Here is a 17005-nt window from a genome sequence, read left to right on the forward strand (position 1 = left end):
ATAGGCCGGGCACACTTACTTTGGGAGGCCGAGGTGGGAGGATCGCTTGAGTCCAGGAGTTCGAGGCCAGCCTGGACAACGTGGTGAAACCCTGTCTCTAAAAAAAAAAAAAAAAAAAAATTAGCTGGGTGTGGTATCATGAGCCTGTAATCCCAGCTACTTCCAGCTACTTAGGAGGCTGAGGTGGGAGGATCTCTTGAGCCCAGGAGGCAAAGGTTACAGTGAGCTCAGATCCCACCACTGTACTGCAGCCTGGGTGACAGAGTGACAACCTGTCTCAAAACAACAACAACAAAAAACAGCCGTTGGTAATTGAATTTATCTTTATTGAACAAATCCTCTTTATTGCATGTTTTAAATTTTATTAATTTAAATTTTATTGAATTGTAATAAAACGATTTTGAAATTACTAGAGAAGGCCAGGCGCTGTGGCTCACGCCTCTAATCCTACCAGTGTGGGAGGCAGAGGCGGGCGGATCACCTGACATCAAGAGTTCGAGACCAGCCTGACCAACATGGTGAAACCCCGTCTCTACTAAAAATACCAAAAAACAATTAGCCGGGCGTGGTGAAGGCAACTGTAGTCCCAGCTACTTGGGAGGCTGAGGCAGGACAATGGCTTGAACCCGGGAGGTGGAGGCTGCAGTGAGCCGAGATTGCTCACCAGCCTGGGTGACAGACTCCGTCAAAAAAGAAGGAAGGAAGGAAGGAAGGAAGGAAGGAAGGAAGGAAGGAAGGAAGGAAGGAAGGGAGGGAGGGAGGGAGGGAGGGAGGGAGGGAGGGAGGGAGGGAAAATAAATTCCTGGGTAGATGAAAGTGAGGGGTCGGGGTCCGGCGCGGCGACGCCCCAGCGGCGGGGATCGGTGGACCCGGCGGGCAAGAGCCCCAGGGCGCTGCTGGCGGCGGGCGAGGAGCTGGGCGCGGGGCGGCGGCTCCAGGCCCTCTGGCCGCTCAGCATCTGGGGCCCAGCGCCGCACCCGTCTGGGAATCCCTGGTGTTCCCGCCCGCGGCACCCAGCGGCGGGGGAGGAGCCGGCGCAGTCGTGCGGCCGTGGGACAGCGAGACCCGGGGCGGCCGTGGGACAGCGAGACGCGGGGCTGCGGCTCCGGCCGAGGGGCCCCCGGGACAGTGAGAAGCGGCGGCGGGAGCCGGTCACCGGGAGGGCGCGCTGGGCGGTGAAGACGGCTCCATCCGATCCAGGGCTGGCAGGAGGCCCGGATGTCACGCCGTCTCCTGCCGAGATTTCCAGTTTCCCCCTAAATCGCTCAACAAGCGAGAAGGTTTTGGGATTCGAATTCAGTGGGACAAGCGAAGTCGCCTTTCCTTCGTAAACAGATGGAATCCCTGGTCCACAAACGTGCCCTGTGCCCGTTTCATACAACACGCGATGGCTGGTGCGGATGAGAACAGAGCGACTCTGTGCCAGATGGAAAGCTTCAACGCTCTGACTCCAAGGTCAAAAACGCCAAAAAGGAAAGTCGTTTGCCAGGACAAGCGCACGCGTGCTGGTCGCGGAGCGCCCCCTCCTCATGGAGACCTGCCTGGGATTGATGTCCTTCGTTAACAGTGAGGCTAAACTGGGCTATTCCATGACTGACCAGGGGCAAAATTGGCTTTTAGCCGCATTCTGGGAGCTATCCCCACTAAGAAGGCCAAGTGATGTGGGGTCTGAGAGCCTGGCAGTCATGCAAAGCCGCTGCTGGCTGGAAGCATAGGGGTCTTTTACCTTTTGGGATGTCTGCACGATTAGAAAAGTAAAGTGGATAGTAATTGGATATTGCACTCTGCTAATGCAAGCTACAGACAAAAGCAAAAGGAATCTAGCTGCCACTGTGCTACTGGGATTCCATTTTCTGTAACTTCAGTTCTGATGTTTTTCCTGGAGTGTATCTACTTGGCTTCCAGCGGTTCTTCCCACCCCAGCCACTCCAGCATGCTAACATCATACTGATATAATCCTAGTCTCAGCCCCTGTCATCTTTTTGATGGATTAGGAATGCCTTCTCTGGGGTCCTGGGCCCCCTCTGTTCCACCAGCCTGGAATTGGCACAGAAGGAGACAGAGCACTAGCCTTGCCCTCTGCCACCCTTGTAATTCATAAATCTCTGAACAGTGAAAAGTTTGAGCAAAAGTTTGTCATGTTTGTATGAGTAATTTATAATAAAACTTGACCAGAATTTGTGAGACTAACGTTTGTCTTTATGTTTTCATTTAATGTGGACGTTGTCACATTTAACAGCAGATTTTGTTTTTGTTTGTTTTTATTTGTTTTTGAGACAGAGTCTCCCTCTGTCGCCCAGGCTGCAGTGCAGTGGCACAATCTCAGCTCACTGCAACCTCCTCCCAGGTTCAAGCAATTCTTCTGCTCAGCCTCCTGAATACCTGGGACTATAGGCACGCGCCACTATGCCTGGCTAATTTTTGTATTTTTAGTAGAGATGGGGTTTCACCACATTGGCCAGGCTGGCCTCGAACTCCTGACCTCGTGATCCGCCCACCTCGACCTCCAAAAGTGCTAGGATTACAGGCGTGTTTTTTGTTTGTTTGTTTGTTTTTGAGACTGGGTCTCCTTCCATTTCCCAGGCCAGAGTTCAGTGGGGCAGTCATAATCCACTGTAGCCACTAACTCCTTGGCTCAAACAAGCTATAGGGACATGCCACCATGCCTGGCTAACATTTTTAACATTATTTTTGGTAGAGACAGGGTCTTGCTTTGTTGCTTAGGCTAGGGCTTCAGAGTCTTGCTCTGTCTCGCAGGTTGGAATGCAGTGGTGTGATCTTGGCTCACTGTAACCTCCACCTCCCAGGTTCAAGCGATTCTCCTGCCTCAGCCTCCCGAGTAGCTGGGATTACAGGTGCCCACCACCATGCCCAGCTAATTTTTGTATTTTTAGTAGAGAAAGGGTTTCACCATGTTGGCCAGGCTGGTCTCAAACTCCTGATCTCAGGTGATCTGCTTGCCTCGGCCTCCCAAAGTGCTGAGATTACAGGTGTGAGCTGCTGTACTTAGCCTGCAGAAATACTAATGTGTTTGTTTATGACCTATTGACCCAGGACCAGTGATGGTATTTAACACTATATTAGAGACACGGAGCTGTGGCTGGATGAAGATTCCATCAGTAATTCAATCAACAGACAAGTGTTATCCAATCACATCTTTAAATCACTGATTCTAGATCCTATAAAAGGGAGCAGCCTTAGGAGGCACATCAGATAAACCCAGTGTGGAAAGCCGGTCACACATCAGCTAAGTGTTCAGCCCGGGATTACCCAGCCAACCAAGAAGGAGGTAAGCTTCCATAATGGAAGGAAAATTCCCAGTTTTGTGTCTCTGAGTGTGTATGCATGTGTATGTAGGCATAGCTATTTCAGGTAGATTCCTAAGTACAGAGATATGGCAGTCTCCCAGGTGTAGGGAATGATCTTTTGTTAAAACAGCTCTGACCCAAAAGGGCTTAATGTCGTGTACTTTTTATAAAGGACTGGTGTGACTGAAGATTTCTCTTCGAAAAGTCTATCGTATGGCTTTATGTTCTAGTAATTTTTTTGTTTTTTTTTTTTTTTGAGACAAGGTCTCTGTCACCCAGGCTAAAGTTTAGTAGCCCCAATCACAGCTCACTGCAGCCTCAGCCTCCCCAGCCTCCAGTGATCCTTCCACATTAGCTTCCTGAGTAGCTGGGACTACAGGCGCACACCACCACACCAGGCTAATGTTTCTATTTTTTAAGGAGACAGGATTTTGCCGTGTTGCCCAGGGTGGTCTCAAGCTCCTGGCCTCCAGTGATTTGCCCACTTTCAGCCTCCAAAAGTGCTGGGATTACAGACGTGAGCCAGTGCGCCCAGTTTAGTAATTCCTTTGTATTGCATTATATGAGATATTTAGCTGGGGGTCACTAGAGATCATAAACCCCAGGACACAGACCCAGACCTGATGGGAAGCATGCCTGCATCACACAGTTTGTAAATGCCAGACTCCAGATTAGAACTCCGGTAGCCTTGTTTTGAATTCCCAGGTTCTGGGAAATAAACCATAATACTTTGCAGCCTTGTCTATGTGGGACGGAGTGCATGTCTCCAAGTGTGAACATGTGGTCTGTGTGTCATACGGGAGAAAGGGTGGGTAATCCAAAAAGAGAACTTGGAGGGAAGTGAAATGAAGGGGAAACCATGGGTTCCACAGGAAAAAAAAAAAAAAGGGAGAGAGACCAATGTCCCTTGATGTAGAGAACCAGCCACAACACCTAAGATGGAGCTTGAGAAGTGTAGAGCTGGCCCAGGAAAGCCTCACAGGACAAGGACTCAGTGCTTTTCCCTGAGGGCAAAGGGGAGCCATCCAGAGAGTAGACTGGGGTATGATGTGAGCAGATTAGCATTTTATAAACGCTGACTGGAAGCATTATGACAAATGGATTAGGGAAAGGCAAGAATGTATTCCATTTTCTCCCAAGAGGTTTTACCAGGATCACCTCTGCCTCATTAACTGATGCCATCAGGGTGGCAGATCTGGTCTAATTAGACCAGATGAGATTAACACAAGCAGGAAATAACATTAACTAACAGAAATCAGTTAGGTTTTTGTGTGCCCATGTATTACTCCCACCATTTTCTGATTTTATGGCATGAAGTTTGCTTTTTTCAAAATTGCGCGAATCTTTGCAATGTTAACCATATATAAAATCGGAGAAAAAAACACAAAAATAACTATGATACATTAACAGAAAAGGGATTAAATTCTTTATCCATTCAGGATTCCAAAGGGCGTGTCTATAGTTGTACAGGTAATCTGATTTGGGATTAGAAATCAATTTCAAGGCCGGGCGCGGTGGCTCAAGCCTGTAATCCCAGCACTTTGGGAGGCCGAGACGGGCAGATCACAAGGTTAGGAGATCGAGACCCTCCTGGCTAACCCGGTGAAACCCCGTCTCTACTAAAAATACAAAAAACTAGCCGGGCGAGGTGGCGGCGCCTGTAGTCCCAGCTACTCCGGAGGCTGAGGCAGGAGAATGGCATAAACCTGGGAGGCGGAGCTTGCAGTGAGCTGAGATCCGGCCACTGCACTCCAGCCTGGGCGACAGAGCGAGACTCCGTCTCAAAAAAAAAAAAAAAAAAGAAGAAGAAATCAATTTCAAGCAATGCAAACTCAGTTTTACTTCCGAATCCTAAGCATCAGTGGGAAAAGACAAGGAGTAAAAACAGATAAACATAAAATCGTAGCTTTGGTTAAAGCAGTGAAGTTCTAAGGAATGGTAACTGTTAATGGGGAAAAAAGTCCAACAGTAAAGGTACTAAGAATGTTTTCTAAGGAATGTGCCCTTTCACAACATAGTGGATATAGCTGGTAGTGGCCTTGCAGATGTCTGTGCCTAATAAGTTTTCAGCCAGAGAAAGGTGTCATTTGTATGGATTCTGGCTTGTCTTTTCTATTTCATTCACTTCTTTCTCTTTTTCTTGTTTTCCCTAGCTTTACTGAGGTATAATTGACAAAGACTGTATCTATTTAAGGTGTACAACATGACACCTCTCTCTGTATATATGTATACATTGCAAAATGGTTACCACAATCAAGCTAGTTAGCATATTCATCACCTCACATAGTTATCTTTTTTCTTTTTCTTTTTTTTTTTTGAGACAGAGTCTTGCTCTGTCACCTAAGCTGGAGTATAGTGGTGTGATCTTGGCTCACTACAACCCCCACCTCGCGGGTTCAAGCAATTCTTGTGCCTCAGCCTCCCAAGTAGCTGGGATTACAGGTGCATGACACCACACCGAACTAATTTTTGCATTTTTAGTAGAGGTGGGGATCCACCATGTTACCAGGCTGGTCTTGAACTCCTGACCTCAAGCGATATGCCCACCTCGACCTCCCAAAGCACTGGGATTACACGCGTGAGCCAATTATCTTTTTTACATCATGAGAACACTGAAAATCTAGCAAATTGCAAGCATACAATATATATTAGCTATAGCCACCATGCTGTACATCAGATCTCCAGAGCATATTCCTGTATTTCCTAGCTTGAGAATGACATGGTGACATTTATTTAATTAATTAATTTATTTATTTATTTTGAGATGGAGTTTCACTCTGTTGCCCAGGCTGGAGTGCGGTGGCATGATCTCGGCTCACTGCAACCTCCGTCTCCCGGGTTCAAGCGATTCTCCTGCCTCAGCCTACCGAGTAGCTGGAATTACAGGTGTGCACCACCACGCCTGGCTAATTTTTTATTTTTAGTAGAGACGGGGTTTCACCATGTCTCATCTCAAGTGATCTGCCTGTCTCGGCCTCCCAAAGTGCTAGGATTACAGGCGCGAGTCACCGTGCCCCGCCACATATTCATTTTATAAATGAAAGTTTGCCAAAGGCATAGTAGCTCATGCCTGTAATCCCAATACTTTGAGAGGCTAGAGTGAGGAGCAGTCACTTGAATCCAGGAGTTCAAGACAGCCTGGACAAAATAGTGACACCAAGTCTCGAAAAGAAAATTTTTTAAAAATTAGCTGAGTGTGGTGGTGCATGCCTGTAGTCCCAGCTACTCAAGAGGCTAAGGCAGGAGGATCGCTTGAACCCAGGAGGTTGAGGCTGCAGTGAGCTGTGATGGCACCACTGCACTCTAGCCTGGCTGACAGAGGGAGACCCTGTCTCAAAATAAAGGAATAAAGTTTGCACCATTTGCTCAACATCTTCCCATATGCCCCACCACACTCCCGGTAACCACCCTTCTCCTCTCAGTTTCTAATACTTTATTTTCTGATGATGATGATTATGATGATGACGATGATTATTATTTTTATTATTGAGATGGAGTTTCTCTGTGTTACCCAGGCTGAAGTACAGTGGCCCGATCTCAACTCACTGCAACCTCTGCTTCCCAAGTGCAAGCCATTCTCCTGGCTCAGCCTCCCGAGTAGCTGGAATTACAGGCATGCACCACCACGTCTGGCTAATTTTTATATTTTTAGTAGAGACAGGGTTTCACCATGTTGACCAGCCTGGTCTTGAACTCCTGGTTTCAAGTGATCCACCCACCTCAGCCACCCAAAGTGTTGGGATTACAGGCGTCACAGTGAAAAGAGGTTTTTGGTTTTAATTTAAACTGCTCGTGATAACATAATATTACAATATTCAGTTCATTTTGGTATATTGGCATTGTAATAGACATCTTACTAAATTCACGTAGGCTACTAGTTGTTGAATATTTTATTTTATTTAGATTCAGGGAGTACATGCGCATGTTTGTTACAAAGGTATTCTGCATGTTAGTGGAAATCGGGCTTCTAGTGTACCCATTACTCAAATAGTTAACATTGTACCCAATGGGTAATTTTTCAATACCCATTTCCCTCCCACCTCCCCTAGTGGAGTCCCCAACATCTGTTATTTCCATCCTTATGTCCATGTGTACCCACTGTTTAGCTATCACTTATAAGTGAGAACATGTGGTATTTGGTTTTATGTTTCTGAGTTAGTTCACTTAGGATAATGGCCTCCAGCTCCATCTATGTTGCTGCAACGGACTAATTTCATTCTTTATTATGGCTGCATAATATTCCATGGTATATATTTCACTTATTCTTTATCCAGTCAACCACTGGTAGACTCTTAGGTTGGTTCCATGACTTTGCTCTTGTGACTAGTGCTGCAATCAAAATATGAGTGCAGGTGTCTTTTTTATATAACCATTTCTTTTCTTTTGAATAGATACTGAGCTGGATCAAATGATAGTTCTATTTTTAGTTCTCTGAGAAATCTCCATCTGTTTTTCCATGGAGGTTAACTGATTTACATCCCCACCAAATTTATTGAATACTTTTTGTAAACAAAAGCAAGACTCTGTAAATAGGTTTGAAATATTTTCTTTCCTTATTTCACTGGTTAGGGAGCAATCCAATGTTTCATAGAGATGATAGCTGAAGCAGAAAACTTTTAACAATAAATTTTGTATGGCTGGGCACAGTGGCTCAAGCCTGTAATTCCAGCACTTTGGGAGGCCGAGATGGGCGGATCACGAGGTCAGGAGATCGAGGCCATCCTGGCTAACACGGTGAAACCCCGTCTTTACTAAAAAAATACAAAAAAACCTAGCCGGGCGAGGTGGCGGGCGCCTGTAGTCCCAGCTACTCGGGAGGCTGAGGCAGGAGAATGGTGTGAACCCGGGAGGCGGAGCTTGCAGTGAGCCGAGATCGCACCACTGCACTCCAGCCTGGGTGACAGAGCGAGACTCCGTCTCAAAAAAAATAAAAATAAAAATAAATAATAAATTTTGTTGTAATTATTTGGTAAAATATTTTTCACATCAAGGTTTTTGTTGTTGTTGTTGTTGTTTTGTTTTTTTTGAGAGTCTCACTCTGTCACCCAGGCAAGAACTCAGTGGCATGATCCTGGCTCATTGCCACCTCCACTTCCCAGGTTCAAGCGATTCTCGTGCCTCTGCCACTGAAGTAGCTAGTATCTGGGTCTACAGGCACGTGCCACCACACCCGGCTAAGTTTTGTGTGTGTGTGTGTGTTTTAGACGAAGTCTTGCTCTGTCGTCCAGGCTGGAGTGCAGTGGCACGATCTCAGCTCACTGCAATCTCCACCTCCCGGGCTCCAGCAATTCTCCCATCTCAGCCTTCTGAGTAGCTGGGACTACAGGCACACACCACCATGCTTGGCTGATTTTTGTATTTTTAGCAGAGATGGAGTTTCAACATATTGGTCAGGCTGGTCTTGAAATCCTGACCTCATGGCCGGGTGCGGTGGCTCAAGCCTATAATCCCAGCACTTTGGGAGGCTGAGACGGGCGGATCACGAGGTCAGGAGATCGAGACCATCCTGGCTAACACGGTGAAACCCCGTCTCTACTAAAAAATACAAAAAAAAAAACTACCCAGGCGAGGTGGCGGGCGCCTGTAGTCCCAGCTACTCGGGAGGCTGAGGCAGGAGAATGGCGTGAACCCGGGTGGCGGAGCTTGCAGTGAGCTGAGATCCGGCTGGTGCACTCCAGCCTGGGCGACAGAGACTCTGTCTCAAGAAAAAAAAAAGAAATCCTGACCTCAGGTGATCCACCTGCCTCAGCCTCCCAAAGTGTTGAGATTATAGGCGTGAGCCACCATGCCTAGCAAGTTTTGTATTTTTAGTAGAGATGGTGCCTCACCATGTTGGCCAGGCTAGTCTCGAACTGCTGACCTCAAGTGATCCACCCTCCTCGGCCTCCCACAGTTCTGGGATTACAGGAGTGAGCCACTGTGCCCAGCCAAGGATATTTCCTAATAGTTCTAGTTTATTAAGTGCCTTTTTCAGTAATAAACACTGGCATTTAAACATTTTAAATGCATTCATTGAGATGATTTTATTACATTCTTGTAGCCATATCCTGTTAACGAAGTAAATTGCATTGATTTTTGAATTAGAAATGAACACCACTTGCGATGTATATGTGAGTAGATTTGATTTTCAAATATTTTGTTTTGGATTATTTTAATGTATTTGTAAAATTTTGATATCAGGAAGTGCTGACTGACCTCAGAAACTAAAGTGGGTAGTGCTTCCTCTTATATGCTCCGGGAGAGTTTATGTTAAGTTATAATTATTTCTTTTTTTTTTTTTTTTTTTTTTTTTTTTGAGACGGAGTCTCGCTCTGTCGCCCAGGCTGGAGTGCAGTGGCCGGATCTCAGCTCACTGCAAGTTCTGCCTCCCGGGTTTATGCCATTCTCTCGCCTCAGCCTCCCGAGTAGCTGGGACTACAGGCGCCTGCCACCACGCCCGGCTAGTTTTTTGTATTTTTTTAGTAGAGACGGGGTTTCACCATGTTCGCCAGGATGGTCTCGATCTCCTGACCTCGTGATCCGCCCGTCTCGGCCTCCCAAAGTGCTGGGATTACAGGCTTGAGCCACCGCGCCCGGCCAAGTTATAATTATTTCTTTGAATTCATCTGTGGAACCATCTAGGCCTAACTTTTTAGTTGATTTGTCTTTAATGATGCCAGTGGTGCAATTAATTACTTATCTCTTTTCTATTTCTAGCTTGCAGTTTTAAAGAATCCACCAACTGTTGAAAGAAATCCCTGGAGACTCAAGGGACTGACTCATCAAAGTTAAGTCTCTCTGAGATTTATTGCTAAGAATGGCTTTAGATCTAAGAACCATATTTCGGCGTGAACCATCCGAGAATAATCTTGGATCAGAAAATTCAGAGTTTCGACGAAATCAGGGACCTGCTAGAGAAGAAGGGATTTCTGAATTCTCAAGAACGATGCTCAATTCATTTCAAGACAGCAATAATTCCTATGCAAGGCAGGAATTGCAAAGACTTTATAGGATCTTTCACTCATGGCTGCAACCAGAAAAGCACAGCAAGGATGAAATTATTTCTCTACTAGTCCTGGAGCAGTTTATGATTGGTGGCCACTGCAATGACAAAGCCAGTGTGAAAGAGAAATGGAAATCAAGTGGCAAAAACCTGGAGAGATTCATGGAAGACCTGACTGATGACATCATAAATCCACCTGCCTTAGTGAGTACAGTGTTCTGACTTCTGGGATGAGGACAAAGGAAAGTAAGAAATAAATCACAGTCAGTTAGAGTTGTCTGGAAGTTAGAGAAGCTATTGGAGGTCCAGTTATTAGTCAGCTCACACTTTCCCACCATTCTCACAAAGAATAATCTTCAATGTCCTAAGTTCTCAAGAAAAAAAGCAAAAAGGCATATATATTTTTATTCTGTAGGATATATAGGAGTCAAACATATTGACGTTTGATTAAGTTAATTTTAGTCTGTATAATGGCAGAGAAATTGACTTTTTTTTTTTTTTCTGTTGCCCAGGCTGGAGTGCAGTGGCATGATCTCGGCTCACTGCAACCTATGCCTCCCAGGCACAAGCCATTCTCGTGCCTCAGCTTCCAGAGTAGCTGGGATTACAGGCGTGCTCCACCAAGCCCGGCTAATTTTTGTATTTTTTTATAGAGACAGGGTTTCACCATGTTGGCTGGGCTGGTCTCAAACTCCTGGCCTCAAGTGATCCGCCTGCCTCAGCCTCCCAAAGTGCTAGGATTGCAGGTGTGAGACCGGCCTGAAATTGACATTTAAATGAAGACCTCAAGGTTGAGGAAGAAATGTCTTGACAAGAGCTGGTTCTTCTGTCAGGGAACCCTAATCAAGAAAGACATTCTAAAGAACTATTACAGCCGGGCGCGGTGGCTCAAGCCTGTAATCCCAGCACTTTGGGAGGCAGAGACGGGCGGATCACAAGGTCAGGAGATCGAGACCATCCTGGCGAACACGGTGAAACCCCGTCTCTACTAAAAATACAAAAAACTAGCCGGGCGAGGTGACGGGCGCCTGTAGTCCCAGCTACTTGGGAGGCTGAGGCAGGAGAATGGCGTGAACCCGGGAGGCGGAGCTTGCAGTGAGCTGAGATCTGGCCACTGCACTCCAGCCTGGGCGACAGAGCGAGACTCCGTCTCAAAAAAAAAAAAAAAAAAAAAAGAACTACTACAGTAGATCCTTATTCTCAGAGCCCATATTTGCAAAATTGCTAAAATTTATTTGTTATTTGTAAGCTTAAAATAAATACCTGAGGCATCTTCTTCATCATTTTCAGATATGTGCAGAGTGGTAAAATATTTGAGTCACCTTAGGTGCATGTTTCCAGGTGAGGTTGAAAAAGGCTACAACCTCGCTTCCTATTTTGGTTCCTACAGTGTAAATAAGTGTCCTTTTCACAGTCTATTTAGTGGCACATTTTCACACTTTTATGCTTTGTATTGATAACTTTGTTGTTTAAAGTGACACTGAAGTAAAATGCTGAAACACTGTCTAGTCTTCCTAAGTGCAAGGAAGTTGCTATGTATTACGGAGATAATACGTGTGCTGGATCCTCTGAGTTCAGAATTAATCAATAAATATATATTAAATGAGGTGTCTTTGAACATATACACACATAAAACAAACTCATGTATTGATCAATTGACAAAAATAATGTGGCCAGAAGCTCACAGGAACTAACCCTGAATCCCTCCTAGGGGAAATGATTCAGTATTTGTAAATTCAATGTCCGTGTGACTTTATTAAACATAAGAGCTTGCAGTAACAAGAATAACACCGTCAGAGATGGTGGACAGAATATGTGGTAGCCAATACTTGAGGGAGTTTGTGAGAGCCTGTTAAGGGCCACTTTGCCAAAAAGTCTTCTGCTACACAACAGATTCAGATACAACAGTGATCTGGCTTTCTTTACAGGTCCATGTCCACATGCAGGGACAGGAAGCTCTCTTTTCTGACAATATGCCCTTAAAAGATGTCATTGTTCATCTCACAAAACAAGTGTCTGCCAAAACCCCAAGAGAAGCAAACATGGGGACACCCTTCCAGACTTCCCAAGGTACTTCCTTAGAAACAGGACAAGGTAAGTCAGGTGAATCTGCACAACTGAGGGGTGTTCTATGTGGACCCCTTCTTGAGTACAACTTCAATGACTGTCTATTTTCACAGGACACGAAGATGAACAAGACGGCTACAACAGTTCTTTGAAAACTACTCAAGTAAATGAAAGTAATACTAATGAAGACAATCAAATAGTTTCTCTAATTATCATCCAGGAAGAGAATGGCCCTAGGCCTAAAGAGGCAGTTGTTTCTTCTGACAACCCATACAACTCAAGAAGAACAGAGCTAGTCACTGCTAGATCCCAGGAAGGGTCCATAAACGGAATTATTTTTCAAGGTGTCCCTATGGAGATGGGAGCACGGTTTATCTCTCAGCCAGAGCAGTCATCCCCTGAGTCTGCCCCTACCCACCAGAGCAATGAGGGGAACTCCACCTGTGAGGTACATCAGAAAGGATCCCATGGAGTCCGAAAATCATACAAATGTGAAGAATGCCCCAAGGTCTTTAAGTATCTCTGTCACTTATTAGCTCACCAGAGAAGACACAGGAATGAGAGGCCATTTGTTTGTCCCGAGTGTCAAAAACGCTTCTTCCAGATATCAGACCTACGTGTGCATCAGAAAATTCACACAGGAGAGAAACCTTTTACATGCAGCATGTGTGAAAAGTCCTTCAGCCACAAAACCAACCTGCGGTCTCATGAGAGAATCCACACAGGAGAAAAGCCTTATACATGTCCCTATTGTAAGACACGCTACCGCCAGTCATCCACATACCACCGCCATATGAGGACTCACGAGAAAATTACCCCACCAACTGTTCCCTCCACACCAGAAGCTTCCTAAGCTGCTGGTCTGATAATGTACATAAATATGTATGCAAGTATGTATATTTCCATAATATTTATCTACTTAGGATATAATTTCCTGATTATGCTTTCAATTTATTGTCTTGCTTCATTAAAATGTAAGGCTAAGGAGAGCATGGAATTTGTTAGTTTTGTTCACTAAAGTATTCCAAGCGGTTGGGAAAGTGGAATGTTTCCAAGAACCAATAAATTTCTGTTGAATAAATGAATGAATCCATAATGTTGATATCCTTTTTTAAAAAAATGAGATGGGGCCAGCCATGGTGGCTCATGCCTGTAATCCGAGCACTTTGGGATGCCAAGGCCAGCAGATCACCTGAGGTCAGGTGTTCGAGACCAGCCTGGCCAACATGGTGAAACCCAGTCTCTACTAAAAATACAAAAATCAGCAGGGCGTGATGGTGCGTGGGGCACTTGTAATCCCAACTACTTGGGAGGCTGAGGCAGGAGAATCGTTTGAACCTGGGAGACAAAGGTTGAAGTAAGCTGAGATCGCACCATTGCACACCAGCCTAGGTGAGAAGAGCGAAACTGTCTCAAAAAATAAAAATACAAATAAAGAGTTGGGGTCTTGGTCTTTCTTTTCTTTTCTTTTTTTTTTTTTTTTGGAAGGAGTTTCACTCTTGTTGCCCAAGCTGGAGTGCAATAGCACAATCTTGGCTCACCACAACCTCCACCTCCCAGGTTCTAGCAATTCTCCTGCCTCAGCCTCCCAAGTAGCTGGAATTATAGGCATGCGCCACCACACCTGGCTAATTTTGTATTTTTGGTAGAGACAGGGTTTCTCCATGTTGGTCAGGCTGGTCTCGAACTCCCGACCTCAGATGATCCACCTGCCTCAGCCTCCTAAAGTGCTGGGATTACAGGCGTGGGCCACTGCGTCCGGCCAAGGTCTTGTTCTTTCACCTAGGCCAGAGTGCAGTGGCACCATCTTAGGTCACTGCAGCCGCAAACTCCTAGGCTCACAAGATCCTCCCACCTCAGCCTCCCAATTAGCTGGGACCACAGGAGCACAACACCACACCTGGCTAATTAAAAAAAAAAAATTTTTTTTTGTAAAGACAGGATCTCGCTATGTTGCCCAGACTGGTCTCAAACTATCCTCCCACCATAGCCTCCTAAAGTCCTGGAATTATAGGTGTGAGCCACAGGGCCTGGCATTATTCTTTAAAATCCAGCAGTGTGCCCACATTAAAAGGCAATGAGTTCCACACTGAGAACACAAACACCAGCTCACCATACTCCACTGAGGCTTTTCCTGACTTCTCTCCTGTCCTTACACCACACCCTTTAACTCTGGTGCAGCCACGTGGACCTCAAAATGGGTGGAACAGAGGTGGAAATCTGGAAGCAGGTCTTAGATTATGAAAGCAAACTTACATATGTAAATGATATTATAATGTTTACAATTTATGAGAAATTAATAGCTAAACTTGACCTGAATACGACTGGTGATTGAAAGTTGCAGATTGCTATTTTATTGGCAGATAGTTACCAGAAAAGTCCTTTTTCCGCGTTAATTTCTTTCAAGATGATGGAGATGGGAGCACGGGAAGCTTATTTCTGGAACCAGTTTGAAAGGTCAGTTTGGAGAAAAAGAATTCCGGGCAAAGCTGAACTAGCAATGCATATGCTAGTCGATTTTGGGGGATACATGTGTGAGTTGGTTTCCACTAGGTAACTGGGATTCAATCCAACTGACAAACTAGAAGGTGCCCTGTAGATACCGCCTAAAGGATGGAAGGGGGGAATTCTACAGCGTAAACTATGATGCTTCTCTGATTCCACCGCCTTAAGAACAGAACTGTCGGGCTGCTGCGGATAACGCTGCACTGTGCAGAGAAGCCTGTGCATCCATCCTCTTTCCTGGACCGTCTCCGGGTATTTTGCTATTGTGAGCATTCTCGCACCTGCTTATTGGTCCACAGGAAGGAAAAGTTTTGGTTGCAAAGATCTGTATGAAGCAGGGGAAAACTTTGTCAAAGTGGTTTTTCAATCTATTACAGCACCATCAGCAAGGTAAAAACTTAATGTCCATGTCTTCTCCAACACTAGATATGGCTACTGCTTTGGTTTTCTTTTCAGACAGGGTCTGGCTCTGTTGCCGAAGCTGGAGTGCAGTGGTGCCATCAGAGCTCACTGCACCCCCGGCCTCCTGGCCTCAAGGGATCCTACTATCTCAGCTTCCCGAATAGCTGGAGTTACAGGTGAGCCACTACTAATTTTTGTATTTTTTGTAGAGACAGGCTCTTGCTATGTTGCCCAGGCTGGTCTCCAACTCCTAGGCTCAAGCAATACTCCTGCCAACCTCCCAGCCTTGGCTTCCCGAGCAGCTGGGCCTAAAGGAGTGAGCCATTAAATGCTTTGATTTTAATATCCAAACCCTGAGTACAGTTTATTGGAGTCAGCGGTAGGACGAGGGGGGTAAACAAAGTCTTTCCCTCCTCACCCCCTGCATAGAAAATATGTTTGTATTCTGCAGGCTTAATGTGTATCTGACGGTTCTCTCTGACACACCAGCTGCCAGTCTGTACTGGGTGTTTTACGGGTCCTGCAATCACAAATAAAACAGTAACCCCTGGCCTCCACCCAACGCCTCACATCAGTTATTATATCCCTACCCTGTCAGTGATTACAGCCAGCTTTCACCGATACCAAAGGCCTCCCGCTGCTGACTCTTGGCTTAAAGTCCCCGGATGAAAATGTTGGCGCAAAGGCTTCTGGGACTTGTACTGTATTACACGGCGCGCATTGCTCTCTGGGAGCAGCAGTAGGTGATGAGTTCTGCGCAGGGGCATATGGGACCGCCTGATGAGCCGCACTGTGGAGACAGAAGGCGGTGAATGTGAGTCCCCCCCGACGGGCAGAGGAGGAAAGCTGGGCTGGAAACTGAGGCGACAGGTCCGAGTGGAACGCGGTGATCGAGGGCCGCGGTCTCCTGAAACGTCCGTCCGGAGCCAGGATTCTAGTGGCCTCCGGGAGTTGTAGTCGTCGGCACCCAGCCACACGTTACCTTCTGGGATCTAGTGTCCGCCAGCACTGCGCAGACTCCTGGACTCCCTTGCGGAGCTTCCTTCGAGCTCAACTGCCTTGGGGCTTCGGAACTCATTCCTGGAGTTTTGTGTATTTGGAATTTCCTCTCTTACGCTGGGAAAGACAGGGCTTCCCTACCAGAGGAAGCAAAAATACCATTGGGCTTATCATTACAATTGCCATCCTTTATTCTAGCTGGAAGTGGCTTACCCTTTGCAGTAGAGAGTCCATGTTTCTCCTTAGGAGTTGTATTTATATTTCCTTTCTTTTCTTTTCTTTTTTTTCTGAGGCGGAGTCTTGCTCTGTCGCCCAGGCTGGAGTGCAGTGCCGCGATCTCTGCTCACTGCAAGCTCCGCCTTCCGGGTTCACGCCATTCTCCTGCCTCAGCCTCCCGAGTAGCTGGGACTACAGGCACCCGCCACCACGCCCAGCCAATTTTTTTGTATTTTTTGTATCTATACGACGGGATTTCACTGTGTTAGCCAGGCTGGTCTCGATCTTCTGACCTCATTATCTGCCCGCCTCGGCCTCCCAAAGTGCTGGGCGTCAGGCACCGCGCCCGGCCGAAGATTTTCTTATTCGTTTGTAATCCGTGTAATGCACTTCATACCAGGCCGCCTCCACTGTCCTTACAGCCCTTCCCATGTAAATGATACAGGAGGCAAGGAAATGCTGGGTAGAAGAGGGTGGTTCCCTGGCAAAGACTCCACCATCAAGCCTGGAAACCCCGGCCGTAAAT

At 46.2% G+C, this 17005-nt stretch overlaps 1 protein-coding gene and 1 pseudogene across 1 annotated transcript; both read left to right on the plus strand.

The window, feature by feature from the left end:
• Positions 1 to 1147: 1147 nt before the first annotated feature.
• Positions 1148 to 2170, plus strand: LOC115892360 (annotated as a pseudogene).
• Positions 2171 to 10021: 7851 nt separating this feature from the next.
• On the plus strand, positions 10022 to 13411 carry ZSCAN4 (zinc finger and SCAN domain containing 4). The gene is made up of 3 exons (XM_010386989.2): positions 10022 to 10494; positions 12219 to 12384; positions 12471 to 13411. Exons 1-3 carry the CDS (start codon positions 10105 to 10107, stop codon positions 13208 to 13210), a joined length of 1296 nt encoding a protein of 431 aa, XP_010385291.1. The 5' UTR covers positions 10022 to 10104; the 3' UTR covers positions 13211 to 13411.
• Positions 13412 to 17005: the final 3594 nt, after the last annotated feature.

The sequence above is a fragment of the Rhinopithecus roxellana genome, chromosome 12, assembly GCF_007565055.1.
Source record: "Rhinopithecus roxellana isolate Shanxi Qingling chromosome 12, ASM756505v1, whole genome shotgun sequence".
Taxonomy (NCBI): Eukaryota; Metazoa; Chordata; class Mammalia; order Primates; family Cercopithecidae; genus Rhinopithecus; species Rhinopithecus roxellana.